The sequence below is a fragment of the Aquarana catesbeiana genome, linkage group LG04 (assembly GCF_042186555.1).
Source record: "Aquarana catesbeiana isolate 2022-GZ linkage group LG04, ASM4218655v1, whole genome shotgun sequence".
Classification (NCBI taxonomy): domain Eukaryota; kingdom Metazoa; phylum Chordata; class Amphibia; order Anura; family Ranidae; genus Aquarana; species Aquarana catesbeiana.
Window position 1 is genome coordinate 635,550,213 of NC_133327.1, and position 20,759 is coordinate 635,570,971.

Sequence of the window (20,759 nt, forward strand, 5' to 3'; positions counted from 1 at the left end):
GGCTGTAGAAAGACAATATTAACCAAATATGGTCATGTGTCCATATTAGGACAATGTCCTTGCCCAAATATGGTCATGTGTACATAAGGACTATGTAATTGACCAAATATGGTCATGTGTCTGTATTAGGACCATGTTATTGACCAAATACGCCCATGTGATCATAATAAGTCAGTGATGTCATGAGCGTTCCCGCTGCTTTGCATATATATTGGGCATTCACATCAGTCCCTGCCCTCAAGGAGCTTACAATCTAAGGTCCCTAACTCACATGTATACATACACATACTAAGACCAATTTATATAGAAGTCAGTTAACCTACCATCATGTCTTTGGAGTATGGGAGGACCCCAGAGTACCCAGAGGAAAACCACACAAATACAAGGAGAACATGCAAATTGTACCAAAAGCTGCAGGTTTAGAAATACTGAAAATTATTTTTGAAGTACGATAATGATGATGACATGATGAAGTTAATATAAGATTTTAGTGATTGAATTTACATCTAAAGGTAATCCTCACTTAACAACCAGGTTCCGTTCCAACGACCAGGTCGTTAAGCGAATTGGTTGCTAAACGAGGAGTCACAAGAAATCAATATTTTAAGCATTCTTAACTACTGTACTGTACTATATTGTGAAAAAAAGTTCTAAACACAAAACGCCAGCTCAATAAAGTTGTTTTAATTTGCATAAGTACAGAACACAAATGAAAATTCTGTACTGTACTGTACAATACAATGATGTACAGCGCGTCACTCAGGTGGGGAGAGCTGGTCGTAAGTCCGAGCAGTCGTTATACAGGTAATTTGTTAAACAAGGAGTATCTGTACTTTAAGTTAAATCATTAAAATTATTTTTTTTTCTGGAAAAAAAGTGGTTATTATCCAATGGATTTGTGGCTGTGGAATTAAATTAAAATATAAATACGAGTCTGAGTCATAAAGAACATTGTAGCCTGCATCTTGCACACTGAAGTACAGGCCATCACTGATGATGTGAATTGCTGTGTTTTGTAGGTCTGTCTTGCTGTGGCACCGACTACGTGAACATGTCAGAGACGATTTGCTGTGCAACATCTAATGGACAATTTAAGGCACATCTAAAGTCAAATAATGGGACACCATTAAAATGCTGTGGAAGTGAACTGATTACTGAAGAGGAGGAATGCTGTAGTGGAATTGGATATAATCCATTGACTCATGTTTGTTCTGGCAAGCCATCGACAGAAAACTTTACCAAGGTAATTAAAAAAGGCCAGGTCTTCTCTTCACTCGCACAACTATATATAACACTTTCCGAACGTTAAAGCTAAATGCCAAGCACAAAAACTTTCTTTTAACTTTATGTCTTATTAGCGGCAAAGGACAAAAATCTAATTGTGTGTATCTTTGTGTGCGTCTTTATAAACCCAGATATTACCTTATAAAAGTAACAGTGACATCACTGTACTGTACATAGCCTGTGCAGAAAGCAGAGCTGTGGGAGGGGCCCAGCAGGCTCCACCTACTACAGGCTGCCTGCAAACTGCAACTACAGTAGGGGCGGAGACAAGACCAGTCACCCTGCACAAGGAGAGAGAGCAGCAGTGACTGGTCTTTATTACAGGAAGCTCCTGCACAAATGTCTTGACACTAAATTACTGAACAGATCTGGAAGAAATACACAAAGAACACCACGATTTAAGTATGAATACCCATGCCTCCTATATTTAGACAATATTTGCTTATCTTGGAGTCCAGTTTTAAAGTGTATCCCTCAGTGTCCTTGTGCACTGAACTGAATTCACAAGCAATATTATCAGTCTTTCTAGTTCTTTTCTGTGGACTACAGAACTCCTTTCCCTTATATAATAGACACAACAGTGAGACATCTTTCTTTTTTTTTTTTTTTTTTTTTTTTGTAATTTTTAAGGTGAAGTACAATACAATACAGAGCCTATTGGGCATACCCAGGCTCGGACACACAAAAATGACTTCACTATAAACAATAAAAAAACAACGACTGTACGCTTGAACCACCTGTGCAGATTAACTAAAGGAATAATCTGTTTCTACAAAATGCCCTATAGAGCTTACTTTAATTATTAATAAAATACACATTCCACCCAATCCCCACAACTATTGAAAGAATCAACCCAGGAAAGCATACAAGTGCAGAAAAGCCACCTGAGCTATTTTTAGAGACATAACAGAGTGTTACTAATCCTCCATAGAGTCTGTGTTGGTGGACGGGGATTCCGTCCAGATGTCCCACACTTTGTGAAATTTTTTGCCACAGCCGCGAGACAGGTAAGTAGCCTTGTATAAAGGCAGAGCCAAATTCACTAACCTCTTCCAAGGTTAGTGAACTTTTTAGTTCATCCAAAAGGCGGCAACAGAATGCAAGATGCCCTGAATTAAGGACATATGCATTTGCCAGGGTTATTGGTCTGTTGTGCCACATTCCCTTCAGGAACAAGAATCTGCATTGGGGGACTGCGTATTGCTGAGATAGTGTAAAGTTTGCGTGCTTATGCAGCAATATGGACACTCCCTTGGACATGTGGTTTGGGTTTGGCGCGTGGTACACCTCTAGAAAAGGTCTATCAAACAGTTTTGGTATGGAGCGAGTTTGAAAGTGCGTCTCTTGTATGAAAACAAAGGTCGGCTGAGCTTTTTTCAATTCCCTCAGAAGTGATATCCTTTTCTCTGGGATATTAAGGCCCCTCAAGTTGTGTGAAATCAGGGTCGGGTACCTCCCCAGTGAAGAGTATGTCATTCTGGTCGGTTTGGGATTGAGCTGGGGTACAAAAACCAGGACTAGGACAAAAAAAAGGGGGAGAAGGAGAGTCCCCTGATTAACAGAGAAATGATGTACAGGTAAGGCAATGAGCACTCGTCTACTAATTGTACAGGTGCTCTTCAGGTTGTATCTACAGCAGTGAGTACCAAAAAGGGGAAAAAAATGCAAATAAGGCACTATATGTAGAGCACAGTGTTGGGTACGTGGATGAAACAAGCAGGATATTAGAAAGCTGAATAATCTGTTTAGATAGAAAGGCAAAGACAGCTCCCTCCCGCAGCCTAATATAACGTAATAAATGCAAACAAAGGTAACACTGACTATATAAAAACAATAGCATGTTTAAATCCTGTAAGAGGCAGAACATACTACCATTGGAAAGGTTCAGATAAGGTGCAACTATCATAGCACATCTAACAAATAGCATATAGGTATAATGCATGCTCCTTAAGGCTCGGTTTCCACTATTGCGACCCCAAAGTCGCACGATTTACAGTGCGACTTTGCAATGCGATTTTTCTTGCGATTTGATGCGACTTTCCAAACGACTTTGTGTGACTTTGATGTTCTGCGATTTAGTCATAGTGATGTAATTCCTTATCCTGCTTAGATTTTTCCCCTTCCTCTTTCATTGTCACGTGTTGTATAGTGCTTAGCAAACATGTTGGCTATGCAATATGTTGGGTCAGCAGTCATTATGGCTGCTGTAGCAGCATTAATAGATGAAGAAGAAGAGGATAACCGGAGCAGGAGAAGTCATAGATTTTTGTTCCATCCCATCATCGTCCAAAGGGAAGGGAGAGGCCAGTTTTGGGTCCTTTACAACGACCTCCATGCTCATGAAGAGAAATTCTTCAACTACACATTGATGTCAATTAAAAGGTGAGAACATTTGTTTATGTCAACTTGCAAATGCTCCAAGATGTATTTTGGAAAACGTGTATATGCATGGTAACTATGACTCTTTTTATAATTTTTAGCTTTGAATAGCTAGAAGTGTTAACAATAACCTGATCAAATGTTTTAAAAAATGGAAATAGATTTATAAATGGTTGATTTTTACATGGTCAATGTAGATAATAGCCCTACATTTTCTCTTTACAGATTTGATGAATTGTTGGCTTTGTTCTCTAGCCATCTAGAGCGACAAAACACCAGTTTCAGAAAGAGTATTCCAGCTGTTGAAAGACTCATTATAACATTGAGGTAACTTTCATACCTACTTTTTCTTCTTCTTACCTCATATGTGGCATTTGGATATCCACATCATTCTTTCATCCTCTTTACATGAATTGAAATAATAAATACTAGCATGTTATTGTGGGTGTGATTGTTTTTACAATATTAATTGTCCCTGTACATCACCAGTGTCTTTCTCCTGCTCCTCTTCTTCGTTCACTTCCTCAGGCACCTCCTTGCAAGCTCGTTTTTAGTTCTAATATAGGAGTAGCTTGTTGTTAATATGTATCATTCTAATAAACTGTATTTACTCTTCCATTTTAGGTAGATTTGGTACTGAAGAAGCCCACTCCCGAAGATTGGTGCAAGATAGCGTTTTTCTAAGATAGTGTTTTCAAGATAGCGTTTTTTAAGTTTTCTGGGACAGATGCAATTTTCCGAATTGTGTTGGGGCAATTGACGGCAAACATATAAGAGTAGCGATGCCTATTGGCAGTGGAAAAAAATTCTTCAATTAAAAAAAATATTTTTCGTTTGTCTTACTAGCAGTGGCTGATGCCAATTATTGTTTTAGATATATAGACATAGGATCGTACGGCAGCAGCTCAGACTCCAGTGTTTTTGCACAGTCATCTTTTGGAAGAATGTTGAGGGAAAATGGCCTGGAACTGCCACAGGACTGTCCGTTGCCATTAACAAATGGGGCGCCACTGCCATTTGTGTATGTTGGGGATGAGGCCTTTGCTCTCAGTGACCATCTACTAAGGCCTTATTCCAATCGGTCTCTGAGTGAAGAGAAGAGAATCTTCAACTACCGCTTAATGAAGGCAAGACAAGTTGTGCATTTGGCATTTTATCGAACAAGTGGCGGTTCCTACATACACCTATCAGTTTTAAAATGGAGAATGCAATATCTGCTGTAAAAGCAGCATGTGTGCATCATAACTATGTCCGAATTCGTGATGGGTACCTTTTTGAAGATTACCTCAGGCATGATATGGAAGGTGCACAATGGAGTGCCAGTAAGGGCACCACCAATGGTGCCACTGTGCGTGAGGGTTTCACTTTGTTTTTCATGTCTGCTGCTGGTTGTGTCCCCTGGCAGCAGGATACCATTGCATAATGTATGTCATAAATTTTTATATTTATTATTATTTGTATGTCTGTTATGTTTAATTGCATTCAAATGCTGAATAACAGGTCTTTAACACAAAATATAAAAATGGATAATTAAAAAACGCATAATGTAACCAGAATAATTTTTATTTTCCAATTTTTTGTGCAAGAATGCACCAAAAATATAGTATTTCTTTGGTGAACTACACCATTTGTTGTTTGTTTTTTTTAGACAACCACAACAAAGAAAAATAAATTAACATATTTAAATTTGAACAACACCAAAGAAAAGGCATACAAAAAAATAACAATATATAATCTGAATATATTTTAGCAGCAAAATCTTTTTGCAAGAATGCAAAAATAACAAAAATTCATTTCCGTGAACTAAACCATTTTTGGGTTGTTGATTTGGCAACCACAACAACAAAACATAAATGAACAAGTATCAAAACAACACCAAAAATAAAAAAACCTTACAATTGCTGGTATGTTTTTATTTCAGTGGTCCCGGAAACTGAACTAGTGGTTGGTCCAGGGTAATCCACTGATGTTCCCAGGTAGTATTTCCTTTCAAGAAAAGGCGGAACATGACTGGGTGTAGGCTGCCTAAGTTGGTGAGTGGTCAGGGACCAAGGGTAGAGACGTAAGGGGCGTGGTGACGTCAGGCGAGGTCCCGGTCGCTTGCTGGTGACGTCCTCACTGTGCTACCACAACACGGAGAGCTGCAGACTGGGCGAATGCAATGAATTTGACATGTGTATAAAAAGCCAGCATGGGATCAACACTACTAAGGCTCTGATAAAGAAGGGTAACCTTCGAAACGCGTTAGCCAGCAGTAGTCCGTATGCCTCCTTCCTGGGACCTGGAAAACTGCTACAACTGGAATAATCGCCTCTGTGCGATTACTATGCGATTTTTTCTTCGACTTTTGTGAGTAGTTTTTATCTTGTTTTTAATTAAATAAATCTGTCAAGGATAATGCACTAGGCTGGTGCGCTCTCTTTTTTCTTCTTTTCTTTTAACACCAAGGGTAGAGGTAGTGGGGGCAGGAATTGGATGCAACATGCGTGGCCTTGAGGGATTCAGCATATTACCATACTGGTCACAGTATGGCCGGTTTATTGGTGGAGCATACTGTGTACTTTGAAAGTAAGGGTATTGTGATAAGAGGGATGTGGTGGGGGGTTGCATATATGCTGAGGATGTTGTTGGCTCCTCACCCTCAAAGGATTGAGCAGTTGACATGAAAGCCATCCTGAGTGCATACTTTTTCTCTTGGGGGACCTGTTTACATATGCCTAAAATTACAGTGAGAAATGCTGTGTCTTCACACTGGTTTTCAGCCATTTTAGTGGACATCTGACTGACTACATCTAAGATTATATCCATCGGTTTCCCAGCCCTGGCACTTCCTCTTGAAGATATTCGCAAAGGCCTAGAGACATTGCTAGGCCCTGGTTCTGCGTCCTCCTCATTCATGGAGTTTGTTGATGACCTTGATTCATCTACGAACAGTTCCTTGTCAACATTGTCTTGGAATTGTTCTTCCTCCACAGCAGCACCAGCTTCCTCTGACTCATCTTCCGGTGGCAAACCCTGTGTGCTGTTTTCCCAACTTGCTTGGGTTCTGAAATACGTAAAACATATTTTTAAAGTAAGCATTACAATTTTATATTTCAGATTCATAAAATATGCTGCAGATAACTTACTCTCGCATTTCCAACACCGGTTTTAAAAATTCAAGATCCCCAGCATGGGCATATGGGGCTAATCTTTTTGAACCGTAACCACTCCTTCCTTCTTTTAGTTTTCGTAGGTACTGGTTGTAACAGTATTTGAGACTTCTCCATCGAGTTTGTAACGAGTGCACTGCAAAATATAAAGACAATACCAAGTTCAAAAAATCTTTCTTTATTAACTGCCCATAGGTACTGTATTTATTGGCGTATAACACTCACTTTTTCACCATGAAAATCGGGTGCAATTAGCGTGTGCGTGTTATACGCCAATACTTCAATTTTAGCTGCCTCGGAGGGGACTGGGAGGGGGGTGGGACGAGCGCCGTCAGATTACATACAGTGAGAATCTCCCGTTTACTTGGCGGCCTCTGTAATAGAAAGTTCTGTCTCCTGGGCCGCCATTGGACCACTGTTCTGTCTATCATAGGAGATTCTCACTGTATGGAATCTGTCGGCGCGCATCCCGCCCCCCTTCCTGTCCCCTTTAGGCTGCAGATGGGCATCGATCAGGCTGCACTGATGGCAGTGGTGAGGCTGCTGCATTGATGGCAGTGGTGAGGCTGCTGCATTGATGGCAATGGCAAGGTTGCTGCATTGATGGCAATGGTGGGGCTGCATTGATGTGGACTAATGAGGCTGCATTGATGGCACTTGTGAGGCTGCAGATGGGAATTGATCAGGCTGCATTGATGGCACTTGTGAGGCTGCAGATGGGAATTGATCAGGCTGCATTGATGGCAATGGTGAGGCTGCAGATGGGCACTGACCCTTATTTTGCTTCAAAGTTCCTTATTAAAAATTTAAGTTTTTTTCCTGAAACTTCCCTCTTAAAATGAATGTGCGTGTTATACACCTGTGCGTGTTATACACCGATAAATACGGGTAATTCATTTGCTAGGCTGCAGAATTGATGTTGATGGTGGGAAAACAACCGCAAGATATATTATCCATGAAACCTGCAGAATTTGTGATGTGCTGAAGGATGTCGACAGGGCCATCTTTAATATTGTTTGGACCATGAGCAAATATTATTTGGGGCCCCACACACATACACACAGATTTACTTTTCTGCAGCCACAGGTTGCAGGAAAGAAACTAGCTAAATTCCACCATCAACACAGATAGTGTTGATAGGGGATTCCCTGCTGCCAAACCATTGTGATCTCCCGGCAGGAGAAGCGGTCCCCACCAAGAAAACACAGTGCACATTAATAACACACATCCATTGGTTGCTAGAAGTAACTGCACATTATTAACACACATTGGTTGCTGCATATTTAAATAGGTGCAAGTCGCAAAATGCTAAGCAACATATATCAACCACTTAATTTTTGCAGACCGTTCTGTAGCTGATAAAGAGTCTCTTCTTCTTTACATGATCTTTGTAACATGAATCTCTGAGGTCATATATTGCCGGACGTTGTCTGACAAGCTGAATGATTTCTTCATTGTCATGAACTTGTCGCCTGTTTTTTCTAGCCCTAGGCATGCTTCCTGGTGTCTTCCACACTCACGTACATACATATAGGAAGTGATGTATTTGGGAGGAGCAGAGATCATGTGCTTCCGTAGACTTCCGTGGAAGTCGCAACTAAGTTGCGGTGTCGTACATGTACATGCGACTGAATTGCCACTTAATTACTTTCTATGGAGAACAAGTCGAACGGAAGAAGGAACAAAATAGTGCAAAAACTTTTTTTGGAGTTGCTGCGACTTGAGTCACACCAATTAGAACGGGGACCATTGAAATACATGGATTTTGATTTGTCATGCTACTTCACATGTGTCAAGTCACACAACAACTCGCGTGTAATATCAAAATCACAGGATCAGCAATAAGATAGCAGAGGGCATATAGATTTAGACACTCTGTTGATTTACAATTGGGCCTCTATATGGAGTGATGTGGGCAACAGAGAGGCGGGACCGAGGAAATCTGTGAGCCCAGATTAGGGCAACCAGGCAGAATGGGGTGGCGGTTAATAAAAGAAACCAAGAGCAAAGTTCAAGTACCCGCCTAGTTGGCAACCAAACAAAGTAACACCCTCAGTGGGATTGAGGAAATCAACAGAAACATAAGTGAAGCAGCCATGGCTGTATCATATGGAACTTACAGCAGTGGGAAATGCCAATGGAAAAAGACCAACCAGTAAGTACTTCAGGTGTAATCCTTGGCTCTCGTGCTTCTGGTAGCTTGGGATGATCTCGAAGGGTCCGCACCCTGCTGCTTTTGGTATTTCCCCTTCTTAGACACATGTTTGGTCGGAGTGGAGGACGAGTCTTCACCTCGAGCTGCCTGTTGCCGGGACCAGAATAAGTCCGGTATGCTGTGAGACCGTGGGATCGATGAGGAGCGTCGTGCAGATGTACCAGACTGGAGCTGATTAGGTTTGCCGATATCCTGGATCCGTCATGTCAGTGTAAGGCTAAAAGGCTGCAGGAAGAGCAGAGCTCCTTCTCTATGCTGCCATCCGCGCTGCGTGCCAAGCCATGCCCCTAGAAGTATTAATTTCACCAAACATTAATTCATGTTTTTTTTCAATTTCTGCTAAAGTTCACCAAAGAACCCTCTTCTAATTTCTAATTGTTAGTTGGCATTCTGTCTGCATTGTTTGAATGAACTGCCACCTTGGATGTGCGAGTTCCATTTTAATTAGAAATCATTTTAACATCTGTTTAAAATAATTGGCCATCAAATTAAAAATTTCAGGCTTTATTTATTTGTTATTTATACAGGGGAAAATGTGCTACATGGGTACTCTGTGTCCTGCATCCTTGGAATCTACTGCGCAATGTGGACAGTGCAACTTTAATTCCTCCACTGACTCCTGCTTCTGGATAAAAGGAAGCAAATTTAAAAATGGCAGCCTGATGGATGGGGACTCGGTTTGCAGAACAGATGAAGACATTATTTACCTGGGAGATGCTCACACCTATGTGTTTACTGGTAATGTTTACCTTAATGTGACTTTCTAATTATTGTAAAAGGACAGATGGTGCTTAAATTCTATTGAAACCCCAACAATGCACCTCTATACAACAAGGTGAAAAATTTAACGTAATAATCCACAGTAGTGCATCAATGTTTAAAATCAAATATCACCACAATGTGAATGAAGAAAGAAAGTTCATTTAAATTATAAGTGAAGTCCAAAGAATGTAATAAAGATGGTCCCATTGGTTGTGCTCTCAACCAAACTGTCAAACCATCCAATGGCTGGTGTCATAACTGATCACATGTGCAGCATCATGGCAGTTGTAGATTAAACAGAGGCAAAGATGGCAGCTTCCTTGGCTGAAAACGATAGGAGGGTTTACTTACACTTTAAGAATAATGCTCACCATATGTTGATGCCATTCAATCTCATGATTGGCAAATAGTGCTTATGTTGAAATAAAGCCGCCTGGAAACTCCAGTCACATACAGATATCATGAAGGTATCCACATGTAAGGAAAAAAAATGGCTCCACTAGTGTAAAAACCATAAGGTATCTGCATTCCTCCTGGAACATAGCAGCCACTCGCACCTCCTGAATCAAAGTCCCAACGTCACATTCGGTTGCCGTGTAGCCAAGACCCCGCGCATGTCATCACATCCGACTTTGTCACGGGGGTATATATTTATAATAAACATCTATAATTTGTTCCATTTTGGTCTGTTCACTATACCATTAAAAGAACTTTGTTATAGCTGTTTGATAAGTACAAAAACTTAACTTTTGAACATTTTGGATATTCAGTGAGCTGATAACTTCCTGTTCACTCTGCTACAAAGTAATCCCAAACACTGATATCCTCCATGCCCACCTAATCTATGTGGAATACAGAACATCTCTCACCCCATGTTATGGAGATGAGAGGAGATGTTCTGTAGCCCTAACACACTTTCTATCCTAGTTATTTTTTATGTTTAATTCAAAGAGGAATTTAACCCATTTGTAAAAATAAAATAAAAGTCAGCAGCTACAAATAGTTTGCTGTTTTCCCACAGCCAATTCTTCTTACTATAGTGGCCCTCTGTGCCACCACCTTGGATTCAGGATTCCTTGGATTCAGAAGTCACAGCCGGCTCCCTACTACACAAACACAATATAGCGCTGTGCAGTGAGACTGCTCCTACAACCTCCAGGGATATGTGATATGTCCCAGGAGGCTGTGGGTGGAGCTGGGGGTGTGTGGTCAGGACAAGCAACGTCATTCTAACCTAGATGAAAATTAAGAAAGTGGGAGCGGTTACCTATAAAAAAAAGAGTACCATAAAAATCTCAAACACGATAGGGGCTGGGATGGGGAGAAGGATGAGTGGTACTTTCACTTTTAAAATGTTAGTTCACCTTTACAGGAAAAATAAAAAAAGTGAACTAACACCATACAGCCTCCTCATCCCCGTAGTCCCTACTTACCTCTGGGGATGCTGAGTTGTCAGTTCTCCAGCCAGTGCAGCAGTCCAGTGATTTGAAATCCCCGCTCCTCTCCCTCTTCGCTGTGCAGTGATTCCAGGACGGATCAGAGCAGATCACTGTGACGGCGCTGACCAATTAGAATCCATGTGGTCTGTCCCAGAAGTGCTGCACAGAGAAAAAGGGAAAAACTGGGATTTTAAATTCCCAGACTGCTGGACCAGCTACATGGGCACTGACAGCTCAGCACCCTGGAGAACAGGGGACTAACACTTTAATCTCTTATAATAGGAAATGTTTAAACTTTATAAATTTTCAAGGAGGTTGCAATCTCAAATTGTTTCTTTTTTTTCCCCCTAAGCAGTAGATCCAACATAGTTCATGATTACAACATATTCTGTCTCTAGATACCAGTTTACTCCCTTTCTCCACTTATGAATATCGAGTATTGAGCTGGAACAGTGCTGGTCATGGTTTTAGCAATGTGAGCCAAGTGACAACCGATCAGGACACACCTCAGGGAATACGTCCACCAAAATGGACCTTAGTTGGCAATCGTGAAGACGCGATTTTTCTGACGTGGGAGGAACCCACCAAATTAAATGGTATTATTATATTTCAGATTTCAGATTTATTGTGATCATTTGATCTTTCTTTACCAAATGTCTAAAGGTTTTAAAGTGTGTGTCCAGCCAAAGCTTTTTTTCTGAGTTTTGGATAGGGAGAGGAAGGATTAGAACCTCTGCCAGGGCCATTGATCGCCAGAGCTCTCCTCACTTCCTGCCCTGCTGACAATCCTTTTTTTTTACCAGACAGGAAGTGAGGGAAGTTCTACAACAGGAACACAGAAAGAAGAAAAAATATCTTTCTTTGGGGATGGTTAGAATCGTTGTCATGTTTTAATTTTTGGCTCCCCCCCTCTTGTAGATTTACCCTTTAAGTAAAAACATCTGAAACATTCTCACGGGATACTTAGACACACAGATGGTATATTATAATGAAAGATTAAATAACATAGAACCTGATGGTCCATCACTCGGGTTACCTGGCTGTCGGTGGATCCAAAAACAGGGTTCCACCAGACAAAAGTAACTCCTATAAGGGCAAGTGAAAGATGAAAAAAATGTGGCGCTAACCTCTTAGAAAGTAAACATAAAAAAAAGTGGTAACCAATAACCTTCTTGGAGCATCAAGAAAAAAATGAAGGACAACCTACTGCATTCTTCAAAAATATATCATGGGTTCCCATAACATTATAAACATCAACGTTAACAATTAGGTAAACTCACAGATATTCCTATTAGATAGTGAGCCCCCCAAATCACCAGTGCAGTAAATAACCAAAACTGTGCAAAACAGCAAATAAATAACTTATAACACTATCATATATTTACAAGATAACCCTACTGGGCAATGCACCCAGATCCCTGGTGCTGCAAAGGAACCAAATTATGTAAAAAGCAAAATAACAATTTCAAATGGGAATAAAATTAATAAAAAAAATAACAATTCCATAAATCAATTATATAAAGATGAAATCCATCAATATAATCACAATATAAAGTCATATTTAAAGTGATTGTAAAGTCTTGTTCTCTTTTCTATAAAAATAACAAACATGTCATACTTACCTGCTCTGTTGCAGTGGTTTTGTACAGAGCAGCCCTGATCGTCCTCTTCTCCGTTCTCTCTTCTGTGCTCCTGGCCCCGCCCCCCTGTTGCGTGCCCCTAAAGCAAACAGCTTGCTATGGGGGCACCCGAGCCAGGCTATAGCTCTGTGTGTCCATTCAGACACAGAGCTGCTGTTCGGCACTGTTCTCTCTCTCTCCTGATTGGCTCACTGACTTTGATTGACAGCAGCAGGAGCCCATGGCTCAGCTGATGTGTCTTAGTCAATCAGGAGGGAAAGTCCCAGACGGCCGAGACACTCGTGGACATTGCTGACAGAGATGGGTCTCAGGTAAGTATTAGGGGGGCTGCTGCACACAGGAGGTTTTTTATCTTAATGCATAGAATGCATTAAGATAAAAAGCCTTCTGACTTTACAACCACTTTAAGTACTTCAAATCACAATAAAGTGCCCATAAAAGTGAAAAAAATCAGGAAGCGATCCAGGTGCATAAATGAGAAATTCCTAGTGTTCACACTCCCTTGTACAATCCAAGATCTACCCTGTGCGCTCTAGTAGCTCACCTCAAGAAAAGACCAAACATGATAATCCTCATATTGTAGTATTTCCAAGTAGCAATTTTATTAAAAAATATTAACTTACATAAACGCAAATGAAAGTCAGCAATGACAGATCAGCAGGGAACATGCCGGTCTTGGCCACGACCGTAGGTGACGTAACATGGCTCCTCCCGACGCATTGCATCACAGATCATGTGACTTCCTCAGTAGCTTGATCCGTTTGTTTCCTATAAGGGCAAAACGTTCTTAAAAAATGGCTCAAGAAAAAACGAAGAGTGGACAAAAAGGAATAGAAAAAGAGAAGAAAGTTAAGTCTGGGTTCAATTGGATCCCTGCCCTCAGGGCAGGTCTCTAGTTAATAAAAATATCAGTAGGTTAAAGCGTCCATATGGAGTCCTCAGAGGACCGCCCCAAGTAGTTAGCAATCTATGGATCCCACACCTTTTTGAATTTACTGACTTTGTCATATAGCATAGCTGCCAATTTCTCATTGAACAGATACCAGGACATTTTTGTTTAATCTGGGCAATAGTGGAAACACCAGATTTCCACACCCTTGTTTGCCCAGTGTAAAAATAAAAGTCACCAATTTATTCTCGAGCATTCCCACCAAACGTGAATGCATGAAAATCTTTTTACAGAGCCTTGGATAGCCGAAAAACCTGACAGGAGTTCTAAAGCATAAGAGAAGAAAATACCATCCAAGTAGGTCATAAGGTTGCCACCATCCCTAATATAAGGAAAAAAGGATAACCCCTAAAAAGATTGGTGGGACTTTAAAGGCAACAAAGTAGTAAAAAGTAGTAAAATACAATTTTATTGGTACAAGTATACATAATAGAAAAAATCCAAAATAGTTCACATATAACAATAAAGAATAAAAATATGAATATACTGATGTAGAATTCGAATGTATATTCGTGTAGTCTTCCAACAGTTGGAAGACTACACGAATATACATTCGAATTCTACATCAGTATATTCATATTTTTATTCTTTATTGTTATATGTGAACTATTTTGGATTTTTTCTATTATGTATACTTGTACCAATAAAATTGTATTTTACTACTTTTTACTACTTTGTTGCCTTTAAAGTCCCACCAATCTTTTTAGGGGTTATCCTTTTTTCCTGACAGGAGTTCTAAATCTTCCCAATCTATCCAAAACTAGAAAAAAGTTTCAGATGCTGAGATACTCTTGAACTTGTTTGGACATACTATGTAGTACTAAGAGTGAATTGTTAATCAAAAGCTGATTAGGTTTGTGATATAGCCATCAATCACTTTCATAGAGCGGGTGGCACGATGCTCCCTCCCCCCTACCGATGGTGGCTCCTTTCTTCCCATGGTTCCCGGGTTCTCCCTGTCTTACCAGGAGCCCGGGATCACAGATTTAATGAAGGATAAAAATCCGACACCAGAGCATCTTGAAGTAAAAATTTCTTTATCTTAATCCATCTAGACATAAAAAGGAATCAGTTCCTACAAATATTGACGCGTTTCAGTGACATACAGGTGGCTGAAACACGTCAATATTTTGTAGGAATCGATTCCTTTTTATGCCTTGATGGATTCAAATAAAGTCTACAATTTTTACTTGCAAGATGCTCTGGTGCCAGATTTCTATCTTTTATTGAATTTATAAACGGTATGTACAGCGTTTCTCTGGGCACAAGCGTCTGATCCTTACATTTGCTTGTATGGGATTGGGGTTGAAGCACTGCAACCTTTTATTTATAGCCCATTACCACAACCACCGGCTTCAGGATGGAAAGAAGTGTGAGAGCGAGACATATCAATGCCTCAGTCTCACATGTAATCAAAGGAACTGGAAACGACAATGATTTGTCACTTCCAGTTTCAGATCCACCATTTCCGGGCCGTTACAGCCAGTGGACACATCTAACCAAGCAAATCTGTGTTTAGATGGTGTGAAGGGCACGGGAAACATTGGGCTCTATAAGACCCCTAATGTCTGCAAAAAGAGTACCTGCCACCTGGGCAATGCTATCACATGGGAGTTTATTAACCCCTTGGTATAGCAATCAAGTGAAAATGAATAATTAAATGATAAAAGTTTAAAAAAATATAATTATAAAAAAAGCATTTTAAAAAAATAGAAAATTGCTGTATTCCCTGTTGCCTCACACACATGCGCAAATACAAACCCACGCATATATAAACCGTGGTCGTACCACATGTGTGATGTATCGCTGTGAACGTTAGAGTGAGAGCAATAATTCCAGCACATAAGCTCCTGGTTAGCGCTACATTGATGAGCTGTAAAAGTTTTTAATCATCACCTATGGAGATTTTTGGGTACTGTACTTTTTAACAATATCACAGGCACATTCAATTTTAAGACTTGGCATGTTTGGTATCTATTTGCTCGATGCAACAGCAACTTTTATATGTTGAAACGCACAAAGAGGAAAAAGGGGGAGAAATTAGACTTTGTGATACCCTCAAATATGAAAAGTGTAAACAAAATATAAAATCACATATTTATTAAAAATATCATTAAAAATAACACCAATGAATCTTGGGAAACAATTTACTGAATACAAAATATCACAGATTAATAAAAATATATGTTACATCACATCATATCATTTCATCACTTTTAACAGTGAAAACATGGCCTGAAAACATGGTGGTGTCCTTTACACAGATCCAGATTCCCAACGCATTTTGACTGATTAAGTCTTCCTCAGGGGGATGGCAATCTTAAAGGATCACTAGGATATACAGTATCCCACAAAAGTGAGTACACCCCTCACATTTTTGTAAATATTTTATTAAATCTTTTCATGTGACAACACTGAAGAAATTACACTTTGCTACAATGTAAGGTAGTGAGTGCAAAGCTTGTATAATAGTGTAAATTTGCTGTCCCCTCAAAATAACTCAACTCACAGCCATTAATATCTAAATCGCTGGCAACAAAAGTGAGTACACCCCTAAGCGAAAATATCCAAATTGTCCCAAAGTGTCAATATTTTGTGTGCCCACTATTATTTTTGCAGCACTGCCTTAACCCTCTTGGGCATGGAGTTCACCAGAGCTTCACTGGTTGCCACTGGAGTCCTCTTCCACTCCTCCACGACGACATCACGGAGCTGGTGGATGTTAGAGAACTTGCGTTCCTCCACCTTTCGTTTGAGGATGCCCCACAGAGGCTCAATAGGGTTTAGGTCTGGAGACATGCTTGGCCAGTCCATCACCTTTACCCTCGTCTTCTTTACAAGGCAGTGGTCGTCTTGGAGGTGTGTTTGGGGTCGTTATCATGTTGGAATACTGCCCTGCTGCTCAGTCTCCGAAGGGAGGGGATCATGCTCTGCTTCAGTTTGTCACAGTACATGTTGGCATTCACGGTTCCCTCAATGAACTGTAGCTCCCCAGTGCTGACAGCACTCATGCAACCCCAGACCATGACAGTCCCACCACCATGCTTGACTGTAGGCAAGACACACTTGTCTTTGTCCTCCTCACCTGGTTGCCGCCACACATGCTTGACACCATCTGAACCAAATAAGTTTTTCTTGGTCTCATCAGACCACAGGACATGGTTCCAGTAATCCATGTCCTTAGTCTGCTTGTCTTCAGCAAACTGTTTGCGTGCATCATCTTTAAAAGAGGCTTCCTTCTGGGACGACAGCCATGCAGACCGATTTGATGCAGTGTGTGGTGTATGGTCTGATCACTGACAGGCTGACCCCCCACCCCTTCAACCTCTGCAGCAATGTTGGCAGCACTTATATGTCTATTTCCCAAAGACAACCTCTGGATATATCTTGGCAATCTTCTTATAGCCTAGGCCGTCTTTATGTAGAGCAACAATTGTTTTTTTCAGATCTTCAAAGAGATCTTTGCCATGAGGTGCCATGTTGAATTTCCAGTGACCAGTATGAGAGAGTGAGAGCAATAACACCAAATTTAGCACACCTGCTCCCCATTCACACATGAGACCTTGTAACACTAACGAGTCACTTGACACCGGGGAGGAAAAATGGCTATTTGGGCCCAATTTGGACATTTTCACTTAGGGGTGTACTCACTTTTGTTGCCAGCGGTTTAGACATTATTGGCTGTGTGTTGAGTTATTTTGAGGGGACAGCAAATTTACACTGTTATACAAGCTGTACACTCACTACTTTACATTGTATCAAAGTGTCATTTCTTCAGTGTTGTCACGCGAAAAGATATAATAAAATATTTACAAAATGTGAGGCGTGTACTCACTTTTGTGAGATACTGTATATCCTAGTGATCCTTTAAGACTGCCATCCCCCTGAGGAAGACTTAATCAGTCAAAACCGCCATGTTTTCACACCATGTTTCCACTGTTATAAGTGATAAAATTATATGGTATGATGTAACATATCTTTTTATTATATTAAACTAAGTGTAGTTAAGGGCCTATTCACACCACTCAGCGCTATATTACTTTTACAATTTAAATTATAAACAGTCTACCTATAGCAATCAATGAATAGTGTTGTACAATCTACACAAACAACTTTACATTAATTTCAAACAATAGCAGCTACTATAAAAAACAAAACATTGTAAAAATAGCAAAGAATCCAGTCCTGAAGTACTGTACAAATCCAATACTATAGCAGCGCTCCTGTCAGTCCATTTAAAACCTGACCGGCATTTATATGTTTGATCATATAAGGGATAGAACGATGACACTTAGTCAGTACAGTTCTAAAGGAAGACGGTGGTCCTAGTAGATATTATGAGCATGCACCCAGATCCACACCGCGTGAGTCACACTCCCCGAGGGGTTCAAACGCACCAGAAAACAGTAAATCACAAGCCTTGAAATAGTCAAAATGAAGTCATCCACAATATAGGTCTGGTTAGGGCTGCAAATCACTCCATGAATAGAGAATCGTAGAAAAGAAAGATTCCACATAGAATGATCCTGTTTAACACTTTTATTGCAAAACCCAACCCCCTAGGGATTGCACTTACAAACAGTTCAAAATCAATAAGCATAAAATGCAAAGCGTAGTCACCAGTCCGCTGATACAGGAGACCGTCAGTGTAGGTTACACAGCCATGCTGATTCCTCCTGGTTCTCTCTCGCTGACTCTAACACGCATGCGTCACTTCTGGTCACTATAAGATCACGCCCAGATACGTTTTGTCTTTACGACTTTGTCTGTGGGCGTGTACAGACGATGTCATCATGACAAAATGCATCCCATTTCTCCCCTTTTTTCCCCCTTTGTGGGTTTCAACATTTATACAAGGGACTGATACCAAAGTGGTGTGGTATACAGGTACACAAGAGTTATATCTCATGTTTTATATTTTACCAAAGAATAGGTTTTATATTGTGTGTGTTGCACTAAAATTAATTTTATTGATGAGCAGTTGATGAGCAGTTGTGCAAATATCATGTGACATAAATATTGGCAACTGTCATCATTTTATTCTACAGGGCCTCTGTTTTTAGAAAATATATAATGTTCTGAGGGTTTAAGTAATTTTATCGTCAAAAATAAAGATTTTTCCATGTGTGCAAAAAATGAAGATATTTGCTCTAGTGCCAAACTGGTTAGGAGTTGAACTGTACCACTTGTTTATTTTTTATTTTTGGAAGCAGGATTTGATGTCTATCTTGGCCCTTGTGAACCTGTCAGATTTAAAAGTACTGTAAAACTGATGTTACTTATCTTTTGTGTTTTTCCCGTTTTGGATAGAGCACAGAATGTTTAGAACCCTGTCAGGGTTTTCTTTGCTGACTGCATCCCATTGATTAGAGGCACAAAAAGTAAGGGCCCTTTCACATAGGCTTTCTGATCAGGTACGCCTGTCAGTTTTTCAGGCAGACCTGATTGGGTCCTACATTGACCCCTATGGGACAGCGGATGTCAGCGCTGACATGTTCACTGACACCCGCTGCTATCCGATGCGATCCTGTCCACCAAATCCAGATGGATGGTGGCCCTATTTCCCATCAGTCTGGCGGACCGGATTGGATGAGATCGGATGAAAATGGACAGGCTGTCCGTTTTCATCCAATCTCTCAGTAGAGGAGAGCGAGCGGGGCTCTGATAGGTCCATCTCAGCACAGTGAGCGGAGACGGACCTGTCATCCGCCTGCTCAGTGGAGCTAGGCCCTAAGGAAGGGGGTGCGCCCCCGAAACGCGTTAGCACGTGTTCCGTGCATGTCCATGCATTGTGCTTATGGCATTTTGTCAGTTGTATTTTGTGAGTACTCACTTTTGGACGCTTTTTTAGTATTCGATTATCTCTGGTAATGCACTAGGTGTGCCCACCTTCCATTTCTGTTTTTCTTGTAGTTTCTTTCAGATCCCCCCATCTGAGGAAGGCAACATCCACCTAGATCTGGGATACCATATATACCTTTCACACCACCATTCTATCTGACAGCTGTTACTCCTCACCTTGGAAGACCTATTAGCACTGGAAGTGACTGTGTTTTTTGTATACATAATTAAATATATTTTTTTAAATGCAAGCAGTGAAAGTACTTGTACGTGATATGACCTGGTATTGGTCTCTTGCAGTCCCTGCATAGCAGAGCTGCAGTGTGAGAGGATGAAGAAGTACGAGAAGCCAATCAGTTCATGTGCTCACAAGAAGCACGCTGATAGGAGGAGAAAGTAGTGTGAGCACATCACTGTGTGGCTTCTCCTTTCACTGTCCAGTCACAGGCTGGGTTGTGTCCAGGATGAACAGGGCTCAGAGGAAGTGGGTTAAATGATGCTGGCCATCAGACCAAGAAAATCATATAGCAGAAATTAAGTACTGAGGGGGGGGGGGGAATCAATGGATTGAGGATAAATATTTCAGCAAAAGCTGATTTAAATTTTTTATATTTTGATGGGCTATTAATTTGTATCTTGTTATTTCTCTGCTTTAACTATATTTTAATGTAAACATTATATTAAAAAAAACAAAACTATGTTTTCACACAATGCTATTGTCTCCTGTTAAAAAGAAATATTTAAATACTGACAGTGTTTCTGTGGCTGTAGGGATTGTTCATTATGTACTCCTGAGGGATGGAACAGAGCGCTATAGGGGGACAGGACAAAACTTTCAAGATCGTGGAGGGATGCAACCCTTTATAGAGTATACTTACCAGATTCGAGCCTGCACTATTGCTGGATGCCTAGATAGTGCTAAGGTAAGATTATATTAATGGATGGCAAATGGTTGTGTAAAACTGATTTTAAAAACATTGTAATTTCTTATTAGTAAGGAATGAACCTAGAACTCACTGCGAATTAGTCACCCTACATGGGGTTTGCTGTAAAATGGCCATTCGCTTCACCAACTGATGCAATTTGTTTAAGCAAACC

At 40.5% G+C, this 20,759-nt stretch overlaps 1 protein-coding gene across 1 annotated transcript in view; it reads left to right on the plus strand.

The window, feature by feature from the left end:
- USH2A (usherin) overlaps positions 1-20,759 on the plus strand; it is a 1,400,924-nt gene that overhangs the window by 1,062,889 nt on the left and 317,276 nt on the right. Inside the window, exons 52-55 of the mRNA XM_073628975.1 lie at positions 1,020-1,243; positions 9,558-9,768; positions 11,630-11,827; positions 20,433-20,584. Of these exons, the coding sequence (XP_073485076.1) occupies positions 1,020-1,243; positions 9,558-9,768; positions 11,630-11,827; positions 20,433-20,584 (785 nt within the window). The remainder of the gene's footprint in view (positions 1-1,019; positions 1,244-9,557; positions 9,769-11,629; positions 11,828-20,432; positions 20,585-20,759) is intronic.